This window comes from Nannobrachium achirus (assembly GCF_963921795.1).
Source record: "Nannobrachium achirus genome assembly, chromosome: 19".
Lineage (NCBI taxonomy): Eukaryota > Metazoa > Chordata > Actinopteri > Myctophiformes > Myctophidae > Nannobrachium > Nannobrachium achirus.
Window position 1 is genome coordinate 61,474,491 of NC_137826.1, and position 18,916 is coordinate 61,493,406.

Here is an 18,916-nt window from a genome sequence, read left to right on the forward strand (position 1 = left end):
GAGAATTGATGAGTGGAGGTTTTCCTTCAAAGAATAAAACACAAATATAATATAAAAATAACATTACAGGAAACATACATTATGTTGTTATAGCAATATTTATACAACTGAAGTTGAATAAATATTTGTTCCACAAATCAATAAGTGTGAATAAACCCACTTTGGTCCACTGTTCTGCTGGCATTCACTGGTCCAACATCTCATTAGGCCCAATCTGGTGAAAAATACTATGCCTAAACCTAAACCCAACCTCAGTAAAACTATGCCTAAACCTAACCCCAAAACCTAACCCTAACTAAGTTAACTAATACTAGGACTAATATACTATGAATATTAATTAACTATAATGAATATTAATTAACTATAATGAATATTAATTAACTATAATGAATATTAATGAGTTCCTACCTGCTGTGGATGGTTGGATATGTCGAACCTCATTGGAACATCAAACCTGATTGGTCCGGGCTGACCCGGCCCATCAAACCTGATTGGTCCGGGCTGCCCCGGCCCATCAAATCTGATTGGTCCAAGCTGATTGGGCCCGTCGAACCTCATTGGCCCAGGCTGGCCAGGTCCGTCGAACCTCATTGGTCCAGGCTGGCCAGGTCCGTCGAACCTCATTGGTCCAGGCTGGCCAGGTCCGTCGAACCTGATTGGTCCAGGCTGACTGGGCCCGTCGAACCTGATTGGCCCAGGCTGATTGGGCCCGTCGAACCTGATTGGCCCAGGCTGGCCCGGTCCGTCGAACCTGATTGGCCCAGGCCCCATGGGGGCGGACCCGTCGAAGCTGATTGGTCCAGGGCCGTCTAGGCGTGGCTGCTGGAAGGCCTGCAAGCGTCTCATTGGCCCGTCAAAGTGCTCGTCAAAGCGCTGGGGGTGGGGCTGCTGCTGCTGCTGTCCAATGGGAGGGTGGGGCGGCGGTCCGTCGAAGCCTCTCATTGGCCCGTGGTGGGGGATGGGCGGTCCGTCGTCATAGTGACCCTCGTTGTTGTTGTAGCGCTGGGGGCGGGGCTGGTACTGGGGGGGAGGGGGGGCGGGGGGGAGGGGCGTGTGGGGGACGGGGGGGTGTGGCCCCGGGGGGGAGGAGCCTCGCACCTGGACAATAAAGAAGAATCAATTAAATCTCTTTGAAGGTCCAAGATGCCATGGTCTCCAATAGACTTCCATGTCATTTTTAGTGCACGGATCGTGCACGCCCATGCCTAGATCATGCACCACGTGTGTGCACGCCCATGCCTAGATCATGCACCACGTGTGTGTGCACGCTGTTCACAGCTTTCAAACTAAAAAATCCGCTTGGAAATCCGTTCAGGCGGGAGAGTGTTTTCTGCTGGTGTTTCAATCCGAGTGTATGAAAGGGTGCGTTCGGAAATGCGCACCGGTTCTGGTTAGGGTTAGTTTTAGGCATAGTTTTACTGAGGCTAGGGTTAGGGTTGGGTTTAGGCATAGTTTTACTGAGGTTTAGGATTAGGGTTAGGCACTCACTACACCAGGGATGGGCGACTTTGATGATGGTGAGGGCCACTATATTTCCACCTTCACTCCAGAGGGCCACATTGCATATTGCGATGTCGTATTTTGTCATTCATACAAAAGCAAGCAAAAATAGCAGATCTACAAGCTCAAAACGCATCGCGCTGCGATGCGTTTTGAGCTTGTAGATCGGCTATTTTTGCTTCTTTTGAATTGGAATCCTGAATAATTCTTTGTTATTTTTTAACTGGAATCCTGAAATGTAAATTTTTTTATTTAATTTCAAACAGTTAGTTATATACTCATGTTAACTTTATGAACCTAAATACAAATACATTGGACATACAAAAAATGCATTTTAATACTACTATTACTAGTCATTAAGCTACTAATATAGACTGAAGGAATTAAAGCAGGCCATGTTTGGAATTGTAACAGCTGAAATCAATAATATATCATTATTCCGGTATTAACCTGCGGGCCGCATTAAGCAAAGGTGAGGGCCGCATGTGGCCCCCGAGCCGCCAGTTGCCCATGTATGCACTACACTAACCCCTAACCCTAACCAGAACCGGTGCGCATTTCCGAACGCACCCTTTGATACACTCGGACTGAAACACCAGCAGAAAACACTCTCCCCCGTTCAGGCATTCATGATATAGCAGCCATTATGTTTTCTTCAAATGTAAACAAACATGGCTGCCATGTTTGAAAGAATGGGTTGGTATGGGGGTTAAACATGCAATTTCGCGATCACGATCATGCCTAATACATTTCTGGAGGTCCAAAAAACATAAAAAAAAAAAAAAAAAAAAAAAAACACAAGTGTTAACGTGCTGCAGCTTGGGTTCCCCAATTAGTTGAATTACACTGAATGAAGTCCAGGGTTAGGGTTACCCTAGCCATTGAATTAATAATAATATTAAATAATGCATTTTATTTACATTCAGAAGAATCTCAAAGTGCTTCAGTACAGGGTTAAAAACAAGGCATAAAAACAGCAATCAATTTGTTATACTAAAACGGCTCAAGAGTAAAACTAAGCAACACGGGGCAAATACAACCAGCCCAGGGCCACAGCATTACAGGGGGCGACGGCAGCATTCAAATATACTAGTATTGTTGCTGCTCTTAAACCACCATTATTATAATAATTATTGGTTGTGGTACTAATAATTTAGCCCTGGGATTCTCTGGAATCCTGTTTGAAACCATATTTGGTTGTTAAAATCTGCTTGAAAAGTATGCATCTGTATAATAGCAGCCACTAACTGATCATCTGTATAATAGCAGCCACTAACTGATCATCTGTATAATAGCAGCCACTAACTGATCATCTGTATAATAGCAGCCACTAACTGATCATCTGTATAATAGCAGCCACTAACTGATCATCTGTATAATAGCAGCCACTAACTGATCATCTGTATAATAGCAGCCACTAACTGATCATCTGTATAATAGCAGCCACTAACTGATCATCTGTATAATAGCAGCCACTAACTGATCACCGTTGACAGTGCAGAGACATAATGGCCTTCCTTTGATGCATTAACAAGCGGCTCAACTGCTAACTAGCATCAGCTGGACAAGGACACACAAACACCTTCCCTCTGCAGTGCTCTGAAAGTGACTGTCATTTGATAAAGGATTACTGTGATTAGGGTAAGCTTACATTTCATATCGCACTCACCATACTTGTAACTTTCACAAGCCCTCCCCCCAGGGTTAGGGTTAGGGTTAGTTAGTTAGTTAGTTAAGTTTATTATGTCCCAAGCTGGGCAATTTGTATTACAGCAAATGATAAAAGCTCTCAAACCACAGTGAAACATACACAGGACACATGGACATAGACATGATCACAAGATCCAGTTAACATATAAATAAGTGTTACAACAACCCAACCATAAGAACTAACAACTACCTCCTCCTGGTTCAGTTATTGATCGCACGGATAGAGGTAGGGACAAATGAAAATTTATACCTATTATTTTTAACTACAGGGGCCTCCAACCATTGACCAGAAGGCAATAGCTCATATAAAGATTTGAGAGGATGCAAGCTCTCCGCTCTAATAGCAGATGAGAGGATGCAAGCTATCCGCTCTAATAGCAGATGAGAGGATGCAAGCTATCCGCTCTAATAGCAGATGCCTTCCTAAGCACCTGCTCGTCATATATGAGACTCAGACAGCTGAATGTCTGCCCCACACACCTAACAATCCCATTTAGTGCATTTTTCTGTTTGATGCCAAGATTTCCAAACCAGCAAACCAGTTAGCCTAACCCTAACCCTAACCCTCCCCCCAAAAAACAGGGGTTGGTGAGGGCCAGACAGTTGGCCCGCAGGCCACCTATTTCAATTATCTTTAATATTTCTTTATTGTATTACATTTTTTCCATTTTCCCCAAAAGTTATTAAAAATAATTGAAAAGAGTTATTGAAAAAACACGTCCTGCTCAAGTATTAGGAGGGTATTATGAGTCAACAGAAAAAATAATGGATGTTTTTAATGAATCTATCATGGTTAAAATGGAGTTTGAAGTTACAATGGGTGTGTGTGGGGAGAGGCCCTGGGCCTGTTAACATTTACATCAAATATCTAAATATTGAATGAAGCAAATTAAAAACTGTTCAGGGTGTTCATAAAAGCCTGATTAGACAATAAAATGACCAAAAGTTCTTTTGAAAGTGGAATATCCCTTTAAAGCATAAGTTAATCTGCATTCAGGTCTATTCATAGTTAACTAAATGTTACCTTTAAAGCATAAGACCCAATGAAATGACTATTTTGGGTATTTTATTTTGAAGTTTTAGTTTGAAAAGGAAGCCTGTGTGTTTCTGAACCAATCCGAGGGGACCAGCCCTTCAGGCAATGGGATTTAAAATCTGAGTAATGGGAGTAATGGGAGCCAGCAATGGGAAACAAACAGGTGAATGTAATCAAAGGTTCATTTATATTCAAAAACTCTCTCTATGTCATCACTTTTTGAATTTCTGTTCACAGGAAGTAATTAAGCCTAAACCTAACCCTATTTAGGAACTTTTGATATAAATATACACAAAAATGTTTTATTTTCTATTTTTTTGGCATCTAGTGTTAGGTATGGCCATATTATCACTACAGATATGCTCTAAAAGTGTGAAAAACATGTTTTTGATTTCACCCCGTCTTTAATAGTTAAAGGGTTAACTAAAGGTTACCTTGCGGATGGATCGAGGAAGATGAAGATGAGTTAATAATAAGTTAATGATAAGTTAATGGTAAGTTAATGGTAAGTTAATGATACGTTAATAGTTAAAGGGTTAACTAAAGGTTACCTTGTGGATGGATCGAGGAAGATGAAGATGAGTTAATGATAAGTTAATAATAAGTTAATGGTAAGTTAATAATAAGTTAATAGTTAAAGGGTTAACTAAAGGTTACCTTGGGGATGGATCGAGGAAGATGAAGATGAGTTAATAATAAGTTAATGATAAGTTAATGGTAAGTTAATGGTAAGTTAATAATAAGTTAATAGTTAAAGAGTTAACTAAATGTTAACTAGATGTTAACTAAACATTACCTTCAGGATGGATCGAGGAAGATGAAGATGAGTTAATGATAAGTTAATGATAAGTTAATGGTAAGTTAATGATAAGTTAATAGTTAAAGGGTTAATTAAAGGTTACCTTGTGGATGGATCGAGGAAGATGAAGATGAGTTAATGATAAGTTAATGATAAGTTAATGGTAAGTTAATGGTAAGTTAATAATAAGTTAATAGTTAAAGGGTTAACTAAAGGTTACCTTGTGGATGGATCGAGGAAGATGAAGATGAGTTAATAATAAGTTAATGATAAGTTAATGATAAGTTAATAGTTAAAGGGTTAACTAAAGGTTACCTTGAGGATGGATCGAGGAAGATGAAGATGAGTTAATAAGTTAATAATAAGTTAATGATAAGTTAATGGTAAGTTAATAATAAGTTAATAGTTAAAGGGTTAACTAAAGGTTACCTTGAGGATGGATCGAGGAAGATGAAGATGAGTTAATAAGTTAATAATAAGTTAATGATAAGTTAATGGTAAGTTAATAATAAGTTAATAGTTAAAGAGTTAACTAAAGGTTACCTTGAGGATGGATCGAGGAAGATGAAGATGAGTTAATAAGTTAATAATAAGTTAATGATAAGTTAATGGTAAGTTAATAATAAGTTAATAGTTAAAGGGTTAACTAAAGGTTACCTTGAGGATGGATCGAGGAAGATGAAGATGAGTTAATAAGTTAATGATAAGTTAATGGTAAGTTAATGGTAAGTTAATGATAAGTTAATAGTTAAAGGGTTAACTAAAGGTTACCTTGAGGATGGATCGAGGAAGATGAAGATGAGCTTGAGGAGGGGGAGGGGGAGGAAGGTCCATCTCGTCAGAATGCTGGCTGTTTGGGCTCTCAAAGCGAGGGACGGGACTCGAACCTCCGGCCGAGTCCGTCTGCATCAGAGGAGAGAGACGCTCCCGCTGGAAGGCCAGAGGGGGGGCGGGGCCTGAAGGGGCGGGGCTGGGGGAGCGCCTGGGGGGAGGGGGCGGGGGAGGGGGCGGGGCGTGCTGGGGGGGCGGTAACCTCCGACTGCGGGGAGCGTCGTAGCCGCTGCGAACGTCACTCCCTCCTCCTCGATCCTCGTAGCGCTGGCGCTCCGATAGAGGGGAGGTCCACTCTCTCTCTGCTGTAATACATATAATATATATATAAAATATCTATATACAATACATATAATATATATATAATCTATCTATATACAGTATATATCTATCTAACCCTCCCCCTCGATCCTCGTAGCGCTGGCGCTCCGATAGAGGGGAGGTCCACTCTCTCTCTGCTGTAATACATATAATATATATATATATAATCTATCTATATACAGTATATATCTATCTAACCCTCCCCCTCGATCCTCGTAGCGCTGGCGCTCCGATAGAGGAGAGGTCCACTCTCTCTCTGCTGTAATACATATAATATATATATAATCTATCTATATACAGTATATATCTATCTAACCCTCCCCCTCGATCCTCGTAGCGCTGGCGCTCCGATAGAGGAGAGGTCCACTCTCTCTCTGCTGCAATACATATAATATATATATAATCTATCTATATACAGTATATATCTATCTAACCCTCCCCCTCGATCCTCGTAGCGCTGGCGCTCCGATAGAGGGGAGGTCCACTCTCTCTCTGCTGCAATACATATAATATATATATAATCTATCTATATACAGTATATATCTATCTAACCCTCCCCCTAGATCCTCGTAGCGCTGCCGTTCTGATAGAGGGGAGGTCCACTCTCTCTCTGCTGTAATACATATAATATCTATACTATAATTTTGCAAATGTCTGAGTGAGTGAGTGAGTGTCTGTCTGTCTGTCTGTCTGTCTGTCTGTCTGTCTGTCTGTCTGTCTGTCTGTCTGTCTGTCTGTCTGTCTGTCTGTCTGTCTGTCTGTCTGTCTGTCTGTCTGTCTGTCTGTCTGTCTGTCTGTCTGTCTGTCTGTCTGAAACAGCGTTTCTCCTCAGTGGCTGGAGCAATTGATCTGAAATCGCATCACCATTAGCATATGAACACACCTAACATAACTGTGAAGCCCGTTTGTCACTTTCACAAATCGTATACTGTATATTAGCATTTTTATGGTGTATCTACTATCTATTCTGCATCTAGCTTGAGGCACATCTATTCTGCATCTAGCATGAGGCAACATGTTTAACCAGCTCTCTCTGTGTGTGTGTGTGTGTGTGTGTGTGTGTGTGTGTGTGTGTGTGTGTGTGTGTGTGCGGGCAGGCGGGTGGGCGGGCTGGGGGGGGGGGGGGTAGCCATTAAACGAAACGGGTATTTCTTACATTGATGCTCCTACATATTATCATGCAAGCACCAGTTAAAGTTACTTTCCATCCCTCATATACTGTATGCACAGTGCACATCCCATAACCCACACACTGCACATCATTTTGGAGCTCATATCTTTGAACGGGTAAGGGCTAGTATATATAATCTATCTATATACAGTATATATCTATCTAACCCTCCCCCTAGATCCTCGTAGCGCTGCCGTTCTGATAGAGGGGAGGTCCACTCTCTCTCTGCTGAAATATATATAAATATATATAATATATCTATTTATCTATCATATATATATATATATCTATATATCTATATACAGTATATATCTATCTAACCCTCCGCCTCGATCCTCGTAGCGCTGGCGCTCCGACAGGGGGGAGGTCCACTCCCGCTCCGCTGAAATATATATATATAAATATATATAAATATATATAAAATATATATAATATATCTATTTATATATCATATATATATATATATCTATATATCTATCTAACCCTCCGCCTCGATCCTCGTAGCGCTGCCGCTCTGATAGAGGGGAGGTCCACTCCCGCTCCGCTGAAATATATATAAATATATCTATTTTATTATATTATAATATATCTATATATCTATCTAACCCTCCGCCTCGATCCTCGTAGCGCTGCCGCTCTGACAGGGGGGAACATACGCAGAGATGGGCAGTATTTGAAATACATGTATTTGAAATACGTATTTGAAATACTTTTTTGTATTTTGTAATTTGTATTTGGCTGGGACGGAAAAAATTGGATGTAATTTGTATCAAAATACTTTCAGGTCTAGTATTTTCTGTATTTGAAATACAAAATACTTTTTTATGTAATTTTATTCTCAAAGGGACACATTTTAAACATTCACAAAGGTTTAAACTGTAGGGGGAAAGACACATTTTCTTTCAATCTTATTTGCTGGTGGTTTGTGTGTGATACAGCCATAGCACTTGACTTTGGTTTGCTTCAAATGTATCGTGCATTATGATTACAATTTCGAATTACTTGCGCACAAGTACTGCATCCATCTGCGTATGTATGTATGTAGGTTAGAAGGTAGGTAGGTATGTGTGCGGGACCAGCATTTCTGGCAATGTCATCATTAACAGCCAATGAGGGACCAGCATTACTGGTGATGTCAGTGGTGATATCATTGGCATCGCCAGTGGTCATGCCAGTGGTGAGCGCACATCATGGCGCGCTCTGCTGGCGTGCAAGCAGGCCATACATGGCCTACTTGTGCACAAGTTGCAAGTTGGCACCTCAACAGAGTGCAGTTTTAGTTATTACAAGGCTGGCAGAGCGGGTTTTGCACTCTATGAAGTACTGGCGCAGAGGCCTTTTCCTTTAGAAGATAATGGTAAAGTGGGTTCCAGACGATACGCGGTCACCGCCTCCTAGTAATTCATTTTCAATGAGAGGCGGGCGGCTATTTCTGCCGCGCAGCCAAGTTTTGAGGCAGCGAGGCGAGCAGGCGCAGTCCCGTGAAAATCCCCGTGAGCGTGCTCGTTTGTGCATGCGTACATGGGCAGTGAGAGATGGATTGTGTTCATCTTTGTGAAATACCTTGTGGCGTTTACTCACTGAGCAAGTGTGTTTGTACCTCACCGCAGTGCGGTAACCCAAGCGGCAGCCGTAGCGTTGACCGCATATCGTGTGGAAGGCACTTCTGGCCTGAGCTCTCACACACTGGCACACAGTGGTAAACATTTAGGCTGCCTGCTCAAGACTAAGACCATAGTATGGTCAATTTAAGTGCCTTCCACACGATACGCGGTCACCGCTATGGCCGCCGCTTGGGTCAGCGGTTACCGCACGCGGTATTTCACAAAGATGAACACAATCCATCTCTCACCGCCCGCCAGTGTTGTACCCGAACGCGTTCAAAGAACGATCGTTCATGAACACGCTCATATTTTGGGCGAACGTGAACTGAACGTAATTGTTTTCGCTTGATGAACGATATTGTCGAACGCGGTCATTCTGACGCCCGTGAACGACGTTCGTCGGCGTTCGTCGGCCGTTCATGCGGCGGTCCGCGCCTCCGCGGTCGTCTGTCCTCTGCTCCTCTCGTCTCTCTTTTCATTCACATGCTCCAATAGTAGGCACTGCACGCAGCTCCTCGTGAACGTTCCTCCGTTGATATGCGGTGCTGTCTGCACTCTGCTGCTGCACTGTGAATCTCCTCCTCGTCTCGCAAGCCTGACTGACTATACTTTGTCCTATGTGTGTTGCACGGCGAAAATAGCTGATCTGCAAGCTCACAACGCGTCGCATCCACGAGACAACGTGAGCTTGTAGATCAGCTACTTTAACCAACGCGGAAACATGCTGTGCACGAGAAACGTCTGCCTTCTAGTGGGGTTCCTTGTACATGTAATTTTTTGTTTTTTTTCTAGTGGGGTTCCTTGTACATGTAATTTTTTGTTTTTATTTCAAATGTGTGTTAAAGTTTCTTTCACTTCCAATTTGTAGATTATGGTCTATAGAACAATTTTGGTTAGAGTGTCAAGACAGTAGATTGAAGAAAAATATATTTTTTGCCCTATTTCCAAAATGACCAAAATCGGAATTGTGTTTTTTGAACAATGTCTTAGTTTTCCCACAACTGCTGTGTAATATATATATATTTGTATTGCTATATCAAGTCAATACTGTGTGGGGAATCAATTGGAGTCAAATATTTGTTTTGAATATTATGATATTTCACACAATGAGACAATAACATGGTTATTACATTCAGCCCTTCACAATAAGGGTGCAGGAAGACTGGGAACTAGGCAGTGGGCACATAAATATTGTGGGCACCTCAATGTTAAGTTGGATGAAATTATTGCTGTGTGTGGCTCTATATGGGCTGTGTCAATAATTTTGACAAATAATAGCATGCAGCAACGTCTAAACATTTATATATATATAGACCTTTATATATATTTTCCTTTTTTTTTTCTTTTTTCTTTTTTTTTGAATAGCCAAAAGTATAAAAAAATATGGTTAAAAAAAGAACTAAAAAAGAACTATGTAGTTCATTTTGGGGAACCATGAACTTTAGTTCATAATGGGGAATTATGAACTAAAAATGAACTAGTTCATTTTAGAAGTTCTGAACTTGAACTAGTTCGTTTTTAAAGTGAACTTTCCCAACACTGCCGCCCGCATATGCATGCTCAAACGAGCACACTCGCGGGGAATTCACGGGACCGCGCCCGCTCGCCTCGCCGCCCCAAAACTTCTCCGCACGACCAAAATAGCCGCCTGCCTCCCATTGAAAATGAATTACTAGGAGGCGGTGACCGCGTATCGTCTGGAAGGCACTTTATTCTTCAAATTTCTGACAGGCAGTTAATTTAAAACTTGGCAGTCAATCTATAAAAGTACTAATCATTGCATCAATTTTTATAAAAAGTATTTATGTATTTTCAAAATACAAAATACGTATTTGAATCTTAAATACATTTCTCTGGCCTGTATTTATATTTTGTATTTTGATACATTTTTTGACCCAGTATTTGTATTTTGTATCAAAATACTTTTCAATGTATTTTCGCCCATCTCTGGGAACATGTATAACTAGTACTAGTAGAGGTTTAACTAACCGGTGTCTGGAACATGTATAACTAGTACTAGTAGAGGTTTAACTAACCTGGAACATGGGCCTTATATACTGTATAACTAGTACTAGTAGAGGTTTAACTAACCGGTGTCTGGAACATGGGCCTTGCGTCTGAAGCGAAGGCCTTGCAAGGCTTTCCGAGAAGGGAAGTCCTTTCCGTGGTTGTAGTCTTCGATCATAGGAGCAGGGTTAGGCTCCTCCCTCTCCTTGCTGCTCCTGTCTGCTGCAGGACCGAGCACATGAACAGCATTTAGTTGGACTGTATTAATATGGATCAGGACAGAGCACATGAACAGCATTTAGTTGGACTGTATTAAGGATCAGGACAGAGCACATGAACAGCATTTAGTTGGACTGTATTAATATGGATCAGGACAGAGCACATGAACAGCATTTAGTTGGACTGTATTAAGGATCAGGACAGAGCACATGAACAGCATTTAGTTGGACTGTATTAAGGATCAGGACAGAGCACATGAACAGCATTTAGTTGGACTGTATTAATATGGATCAGGACAGAGCACATGAACAGCATTTAGTTGGACTGTATTAAGGATCAGGACAGAGCACATGAACAGCATTTAGTTGGACTGTATTAATATGGATCAGGACAGAGCACATGAACAGCATTTAGTTGGACTGTATTAATATGGATCAGGACAGAGCACATGAACAGCATTTAGTTGGACTGTATTAAGGATCAGGACAGAGCACATGAACAGCATTTAGTTGGACTGTATTAACTCATTGACTGCCAAGGCCCGAGTTTCCCGAGTTATTACAGTAGTCCTAGGCTGCCACAGCCCGAGTTTCCCGAGTTGGAAGCCATTTTTTTCAAAAACTTTTTTTATAAAAGAATTTCTAAAAATGCCTCAAATGTATTAGGTAGGCATGATCGCAATTGCGAAATTGCATGTTTAGCCCCATAACAAACACATCTTTCAAAATGTCAAAAATGGCTGTTTTGTCTGACTTTGAAGGCTTGTATCTCATGAATGCCTGAACGGATTTACAAGCAGATTTTTTTGTTTGAAAGCTGTTAAAAAGTACTACACATATGGTGCATATATGGTGCATGGGCGTGCACGATCCGTGCACTAAAAATTGATCCGTGCACTAGAAATTTAGGAACGTGGCATCCTGGTACTTGGCGGCCATCTTGAAAAGGGCATTCAATGAGTTAATATGGATCGTGCGGCATATTGACTGTATTAATATGGATCGTGTGGCATATTCATGTTCATATATATTATACATATACATATTATTACATACATATATATTATATGCATATACATATACATACATACATATTCATATTCATATTCATATTCCTATTCCTATTCATATTCATATTATACATATACATATTATTACATACATACATGTTATTGGCATATACATATACATACATACATATTCCTATTCCTATTCATATTCATATTATACATATACATATTATTACATACATACATATTATATGCATATACATATACATACATACATATTCATATTCATATTCATATTATACATATTATTACATACATACATATTATATGCATATACATACATACATATTCATATTCATATTCATATTCATATTATACATATACATATTATTACATACATACATGTTATATGCATATACATATACATACATACATATTCATATTCCTATTCAGCGATTTCTCAACAAGGCAAGGTGAGAAAGGCTCACCTGTTCCGTCTGGCTCCTCCTCTCCCTCGCCCCCAGGGTGGGGGGGCCCCGGGGGTCCCGGGGCCACGGTGGTCCTCCTCAGCTTGGACTTGTGCTGGTAGTAGAGGAGGTGGGCGTCGCCCTGCCCAGGGGAGGGGGGCGTGGTGATCATCTTCTTCTCCTCGCGGTATTGGAAGAGCTGCTTGATCTGATGGGCCACATTCAGGAAGTCTTCCTGGGAGATCTCCCCGCTCTCTAGACGCTTACTGGCCTGGAAAACACATAATATACCTTTAATTAAACATCACATAATATACCTTTAATTACGTAGTATACCTTTAATAGTATACCATTAATTATCTCCCTGCTCTCTAGACGCTTACTGGCCTGGAATACATCACATATACCTTTAATTAAACATCACATATACCTTTAAATACATAGTATACCTTTAATAGTATACCTTTAATAGTATACCTTTCATTACATAGTATACCTTTAAATCATTCTCTCTCTAGATGCTTACTGACCTGGAAAACATCACATATACCTTTAATTACATATTATACCTTTAATTAAACATCACAAAGTATACCTTTAATTAAACATCACATATCTATCTATAAATGCGAGAAGTCTCTGCGTGTCTGTCTGTCTGTCTGTCTGTCTGTGTGTCTGTAATCCGCGTATCTCGAGAACCGTTCGTCCCACCGGCTTCAGATTCGGCACGCGCGTTCCCCGCCGCGGCACGGAGTGCAGTGCCGGGTCTCGACCCGACCCGACGCGCGGTTTTCCCGAACCGGCGCGCAACGTTCGGAATCTCCTTATGCGGGGTTGATTGTTGACATCAGGCTGTTCCGGAGGAAATCGGCGAAAGCTCTGACTCATTGTGACATCACTTCATAAAAGGCTCTGACATCACGTACGCCACATGAGTCAACAAAAAAATCTCTGTGAGTGTGTATGTATGTATGTAATCCGCGTATCTCGAGAACCGTTCGTCCCACGGGCACGCGCGTTCTCCATATATGGGCATAAAATGAATGCCCCCATATATGGGCATAAAATGGATTGCAGACAGACAGATACAGATATCTCCATATATGGACATAAATGGACAGAGGCAAACAGATGGTCAAAGATCTCCATATATGGGCATAAAATGGACGCAGACAGACAGATATCTCCATATATGGGCATAAATGGACACAGGCAAACAGATGTTCAAAACGGGTCCTATGACAACAGGTATAATGAGGTTTGCATTAAAGGGGGAACCGGCACTGTGTCTGCAACACAGTTGGAGGCACAGACAGATACTCCATATATGGGAAAAAAATAAACGCAGATAGACAGATATCTCCATATCTGGGCATAAAATGGACCCAGAACTATAACTGCAGTGATCTCCATATATGAACATAAAATGGACGCCGACAGACAGACAGACAGATACAGATATCTCCATATATGGGCATAAATGGACACAGGCAGACAGATGGTCAAAACGGGTCCTAAAGGGCGGGGCATTCATTCCCTATTTACATTGTTCCGAGTTGGCCAGGTCGCCGAGCTTCTAGTACCTTTAATTAAACATCACATAGTATACCTTTAATTACATATTATACATTTAATTACATAGTGTACCTTTAATTACATATTATACCTTTAATTACATAGTGTGCCTTTAATTACATATTATACCTTTAATTACATAGTGTACCTTTAATTTAACATCACATAGTATAACTGTAAGGCCTACACACCCTCCTCAGTAGGTCTCTCTTGCTAGCAGAGTGTGTGTGTGTGTGTGTGTGTGTGTGTGTGTGTGTGTGTGTGTGTGTGTGTGTGTAGGCTACATACCCTCCTCAGTAGGTCTCTCTTGCTAGCAGAGTGTGTGTGTGTGTGTGTGTGTGTGTGTGTGTGTGTGTGTGTGTGTGTGTGTGTGTAGGCTACATACCCTCCTCAGCAGGTCTCTCTTGCTAGCAGAGTGTGTGTGCGTGTGTGTGTGTGTGTGTGTGTGTGTGTGTGTGTGTAGCCTACATACCCTCCTCAGTAGGTCTCCCTTGCTAGCAGAGTGTGTGTGTGTGTGTGTGTGTGTGTGTGTGTGTGTGTGTGTGTGTGTAGCCTACATACCCTCCTCAGTAGGTCTCTCTTGCTAGCAGAGTGTGTGTGTGTGTGTGTGTGTGTGTGTGTGTGTGTGTGTGTAGGCTACATACCCTCCTCAGTAGGTCTCTCTTGCTAGCAGAGTTAAGTACATCAGGTATCTGCAGGTTGGCGTCGACGCTCAGACGGTGTTTGGGGGTCCGGGGGGCGGGGCGCGCTGGGGGAGGGGTGCTGTAGGACTTCTGGAGGAGCTGCCTCTGAGGACCGCATTTCCCATGAGCCTCTTCTGACTGCTTCAGGCTGAGAGAGAGAGAGAGAGAGAGAGAGAGAGAGAGAGAGAGAGAGAGAGAGAGAGAGAGAGTCAAACAAAATGAAGACAGAAATGATTCATAACAGTTTAGGCATTTAGCAGACACTTTTAATCCAAAGTGACTTACAATAAGCAGGAAATACATCACTATGATAAGCAAGATAATATGTCAGTACATCAACAACAATACAACAATGCATAGGAATATCAACCTAGAAAAACAATAACATAGGTAGACCACACAGCAGTAAGAAAACGTCTAAAACCTAAAAATGCTATCTAGCTTCATGTGTGGTCATCGAGAGATATATATGGACATGTGGGCACTTGGAGAGGTGGGCACTTGGGCACTAGGGACATGGGCACTTGGGAGAGGTGGGCACCTGGACAACTGGCTACTATGGACACGTGGGCACTTGGAGAGATGGGCATCTGGGCACTAGGGACATGTGGGCACCTGGGCACTAGGGGCATGTGGGAACTTGGAGAGGTGGCACATGGGCACTAGGGGCATGTGGGCACTTGGAGAGGTGGCACATGGGCACTAGGGGCATGTGGGCACTTGGAGAGGTGGCACATGGGCACTAGGGGCATGTGGGAACTTGGAGAGGTGGCACATGGGCACTAGGGGCATGTGGGAACTTGGAGAGGTGGCACATGGGCACTAGGGGCATGTGGGCACTTGGAGAGGTGGCACATGGGCACTAGGGGCATGTGGGCACTTGGAGAGGTGGCACATGGGCACTAGGGGCATGTGGGAACTTGGAGAGGTGGCACATGGGCACTAGGGGCATGTGGGCACTTGGAGAGGTGGACACCTTGGGCACTAGGGGCATGTGGGCACTTGGAGAGGTGGACACCTTGGGCACTAGGGGCATGTGGGCACTTGGAGAGGTCGGACTGACAGATACAGATCACCACATATGGCCATATTAGAGGGATCACTTCTGCACCGTAGCTGTGAGCAGCCAGAAGGGCAGCAAACTGCTACTTATTATTATTATTAGTAATATTAACTTACTGTTTGCTCTCTTCCCAGTTACTCCTCCTGGAGTGTTAGTGTTAGTAGTAGTAGGAGTAGTAGTAGTAGTAGTAGTAGTAGTAGTAGTAGTAGTAGTAACAACATTAACTTACTGTTTACTCTCCTCCCAGCCACTCCTCCTGGAGTGTTAGTAGTAGTAGTAGTAGTAGTAGTAGTAGTAACATTAACTTACTGTTTGCTCTCTTCCCATCCGCTCCTCCTGAGGTGTTAGTAGTAGTAGTAGTAGTAGTAGTAGTAGTAGTAGTAGTAGTAGTAGTAGTAATAGTAGTAGTAGTAGTAGTAGTAGTAGTAGTAATAGTAGTAGTAGTAGTAGTAGTAGTAGTAGTAATATTCATATTATTAGTAATATTTACTTACTGTTTGCTCTCTTCCCATTGGCTCCTCCTGAGGTGTTAGTAGTAGTACTAGTAGTAGTAGTAATAATAATATTAACTTACTGTTTACTCTCCTCCCAGTTGATCCTCCTCAGGTGTTAGTAGTATTAGTAGTAGTAGTAGTAGTAGTAGTAGTAATAGTAGTAGTAGTAGTAATATTCATATTATTAGTAATATTTACTTACTGTTTACTCTCCTCCCAGTTGATCCCCCTCAGGTGTTAGTAGTAGTAGTAGTAGTAGTAGTAGTAGTAGTAGTAGTAGTAGTAGTAGTAGTAGTAGTAGTAATAGTAGTAGTAGTAGTAGTAGTAATAGTAGTAGTAGTAGTAGTAGTAGTAGTAATAGTAGTAGTAGTAGTAGTAGTAGTAGTAGTAATAGTAGTAGTAGTAGTAATAGTAGTAGTAGTAGTAGTAGTAGTAGTAGTAATAGTAGTAGTAGTAATAGTAGTAGTAGTAGTAGTAGTAGTAATAGTAGTAGTAGTAGTAATAGTAGTAGTAGTAGTAGTAGTAGTAGTAATAGTAGTAGTAGTAGTAATAGTAGTAGTAGTAGTAGTAGTAGTAGTAGTAGTAGTAGTAGTAGTAGTAGTAGTAATAGTAGTAGTAGTAGTAGTAGTAATAGTAGTAGTAGTAGTAGTAGTAATAGTAGTAGTAATAGTAGTAGTAGTAGTAGTAGTAGTAGTAGTAGTAATATTCATATTATTAGTAATAGTAGTAGTAGGGTTGTTCGATATGGCCAAAAAATAAAATCTCGATTATTTTCTCTGAAATCCCGATTTTCGATTTCGATTTCGATTTTTTGTTAAAAGAATAATACATTGTTTCAACTATTTTGTTTTCATTTAAAAAATGCAAGGAAATGATTTTTTTTTTTTCATTATTGTTTCATTTTTTGATTTTTTTTATATAGCCAAATAGCAAAATGCAATAAAACACTAAGGGTATTAATAATAATAACTTTAGTTGTGCAACAATCACATACAACTTAGCGTCCTTAGTGTTTCATTATCAATAGTGAGTGACAAAACAGCCAAAACAAGCCAGCTCTTGGAGGCTGGTGAGGCATTTTGGTAGGCATTTCGCCTACCAAAATGTAATTCCTGGCTACGCCCCTGCCCTGCACCACTCATGCACGGAGATGTTGACTGATTGTAAACGGAGGCGAAGCGCTTCGCTTCCCGACGCAAAATTAACACAGTGACAGGGACAGTAGGAGAAGACTACAGTCAGTAGGTGGGTAACACAGAATTAATAAGCTTCTTTCAAACTACAACAAGTAAGTAAGTTTACCAGCTCAGCAGCGTTTTGTTCTGTTTGCTGCTTGAACCATCGCGAGTGAGCGCAGTGCGGTGAACTCTGCTCAGTCTGACGTGCGCTAAACGCGCATCAAAGAAATTACACATCAGATAGAAAGTAGTATTAATTTGGTGTCGGACCTTGTCGTCCTGCTTTAGGAGGACGGGGCTGTGTACTTTTTGCGCGTGCAAGGCTCCAATGAGTAAGAATTTCCCTAATTAAAGTGAAAATCGATTTTACGATTTCCATTTTTTTAAATCTTCCAAAGGAAAAAAACCGGGTTACGATTAAAAATCGATTAATCGAACAACCCTAAGTAGTAGTAGTAATATTCATATTATTAGTAATATTTACTTACTGTTTGCTCTCTTCCCATTGGCTCCTCCTGAGGTGTGTCGTCGGCGGCTCCTTGGTGTCGGAGGAGGAGGAAGAGGAGGAGTGATGAAGGCGAGGGGAGGAGTCTCTCTCCTCGGGGTTCAAAGGTCGTTTGCTCCTCTTGCGGGGCGTTCCGGTCTTCCTCTGCTCCTCCGCTCTCCGGGTTTTCCCTCCTCCCGGCGAGAGGGAGGGGCTTCTCCGGCGCTCCTTCCTCTTGGGGGAGGAGCCTAGAGGGGGCGGGGTCGGGGAGCGGGAGCGTTTGCGGGCGTTGGTCCGGGCGTTTCCTCCGCCCGTCTTCAACTCTCCGCCCCTCTCTCCTGAGTGGCCACGTTGCTCTATACCCCTCTCTCCTGATTGGCCACGTTGCTCTACACCCCTCTCTCCCGATTGGCCACGTTGCTCTACGCCCCTCTCTCCCGATTGGCCACGTTGCTCTCCGCCCCTCTCGCCCGATTGGCCTCGTTGCTCGCGTTTTCCCAGCGAGCCATTGGCCAGCTTTTTAGCCTCCTCTCTCTCCTTCCTGTGATGAATGTTTTATTCATAATTAATTAATAATTTATATATAATCACTAGGGCTGATATGCGATTAACATTTTGTATCTAATTAATTACAGGCTCTGTGATTAATTCATCGCATTTTAATCGCACATCAATATTTGACCTGAGAAGCATTTTTTTCAAGTAAAACACATCTTGTTGTATGAGTGAATCAACGAGTGATTTTTTTAAATCTAAATTTCGCAT

At 41.8% G+C, this 18,916-nt stretch overlaps 1 protein-coding gene across 4 annotated transcripts in view; it reads right to left on the reverse strand.

Moving 5' to 3' along the window:
• Positions 1–18,916, reverse strand: part of pcf11 (PCF11 cleavage and polyadenylation factor subunit) — a 62,150-nt gene that overhangs the window by 15,164 nt on the left and 28,070 nt on the right. For 2 of the 4 annotated variants that reach the window (XM_080749645.1, XM_080749648.1), the window contains 6 exons: positions 18,156–18,692; positions 14,894–15,080; positions 12,696–12,945; positions 11,064–11,201; positions 5,817–6,181; positions 409–1,098 (listed from right to left, as the gene is read on the reverse strand). In XM_080749645.1, coding sequence (XP_080605771.1) covers positions 409–1,098; positions 5,817–6,181; positions 11,064–11,201; positions 12,696–12,945; positions 14,894–15,080; positions 18,156–18,692 — 2,167 coding nt within the window. The remainder of the gene's footprint in view (positions 1–408; positions 1,099–5,816; positions 6,182–11,063; positions 11,202–12,695; positions 12,946–14,893; positions 15,081–18,155; positions 18,693–18,916) is intronic. The other 2 variants (XM_080749647.1, XM_080749646.1) reach the window with 2 other exon arrangements.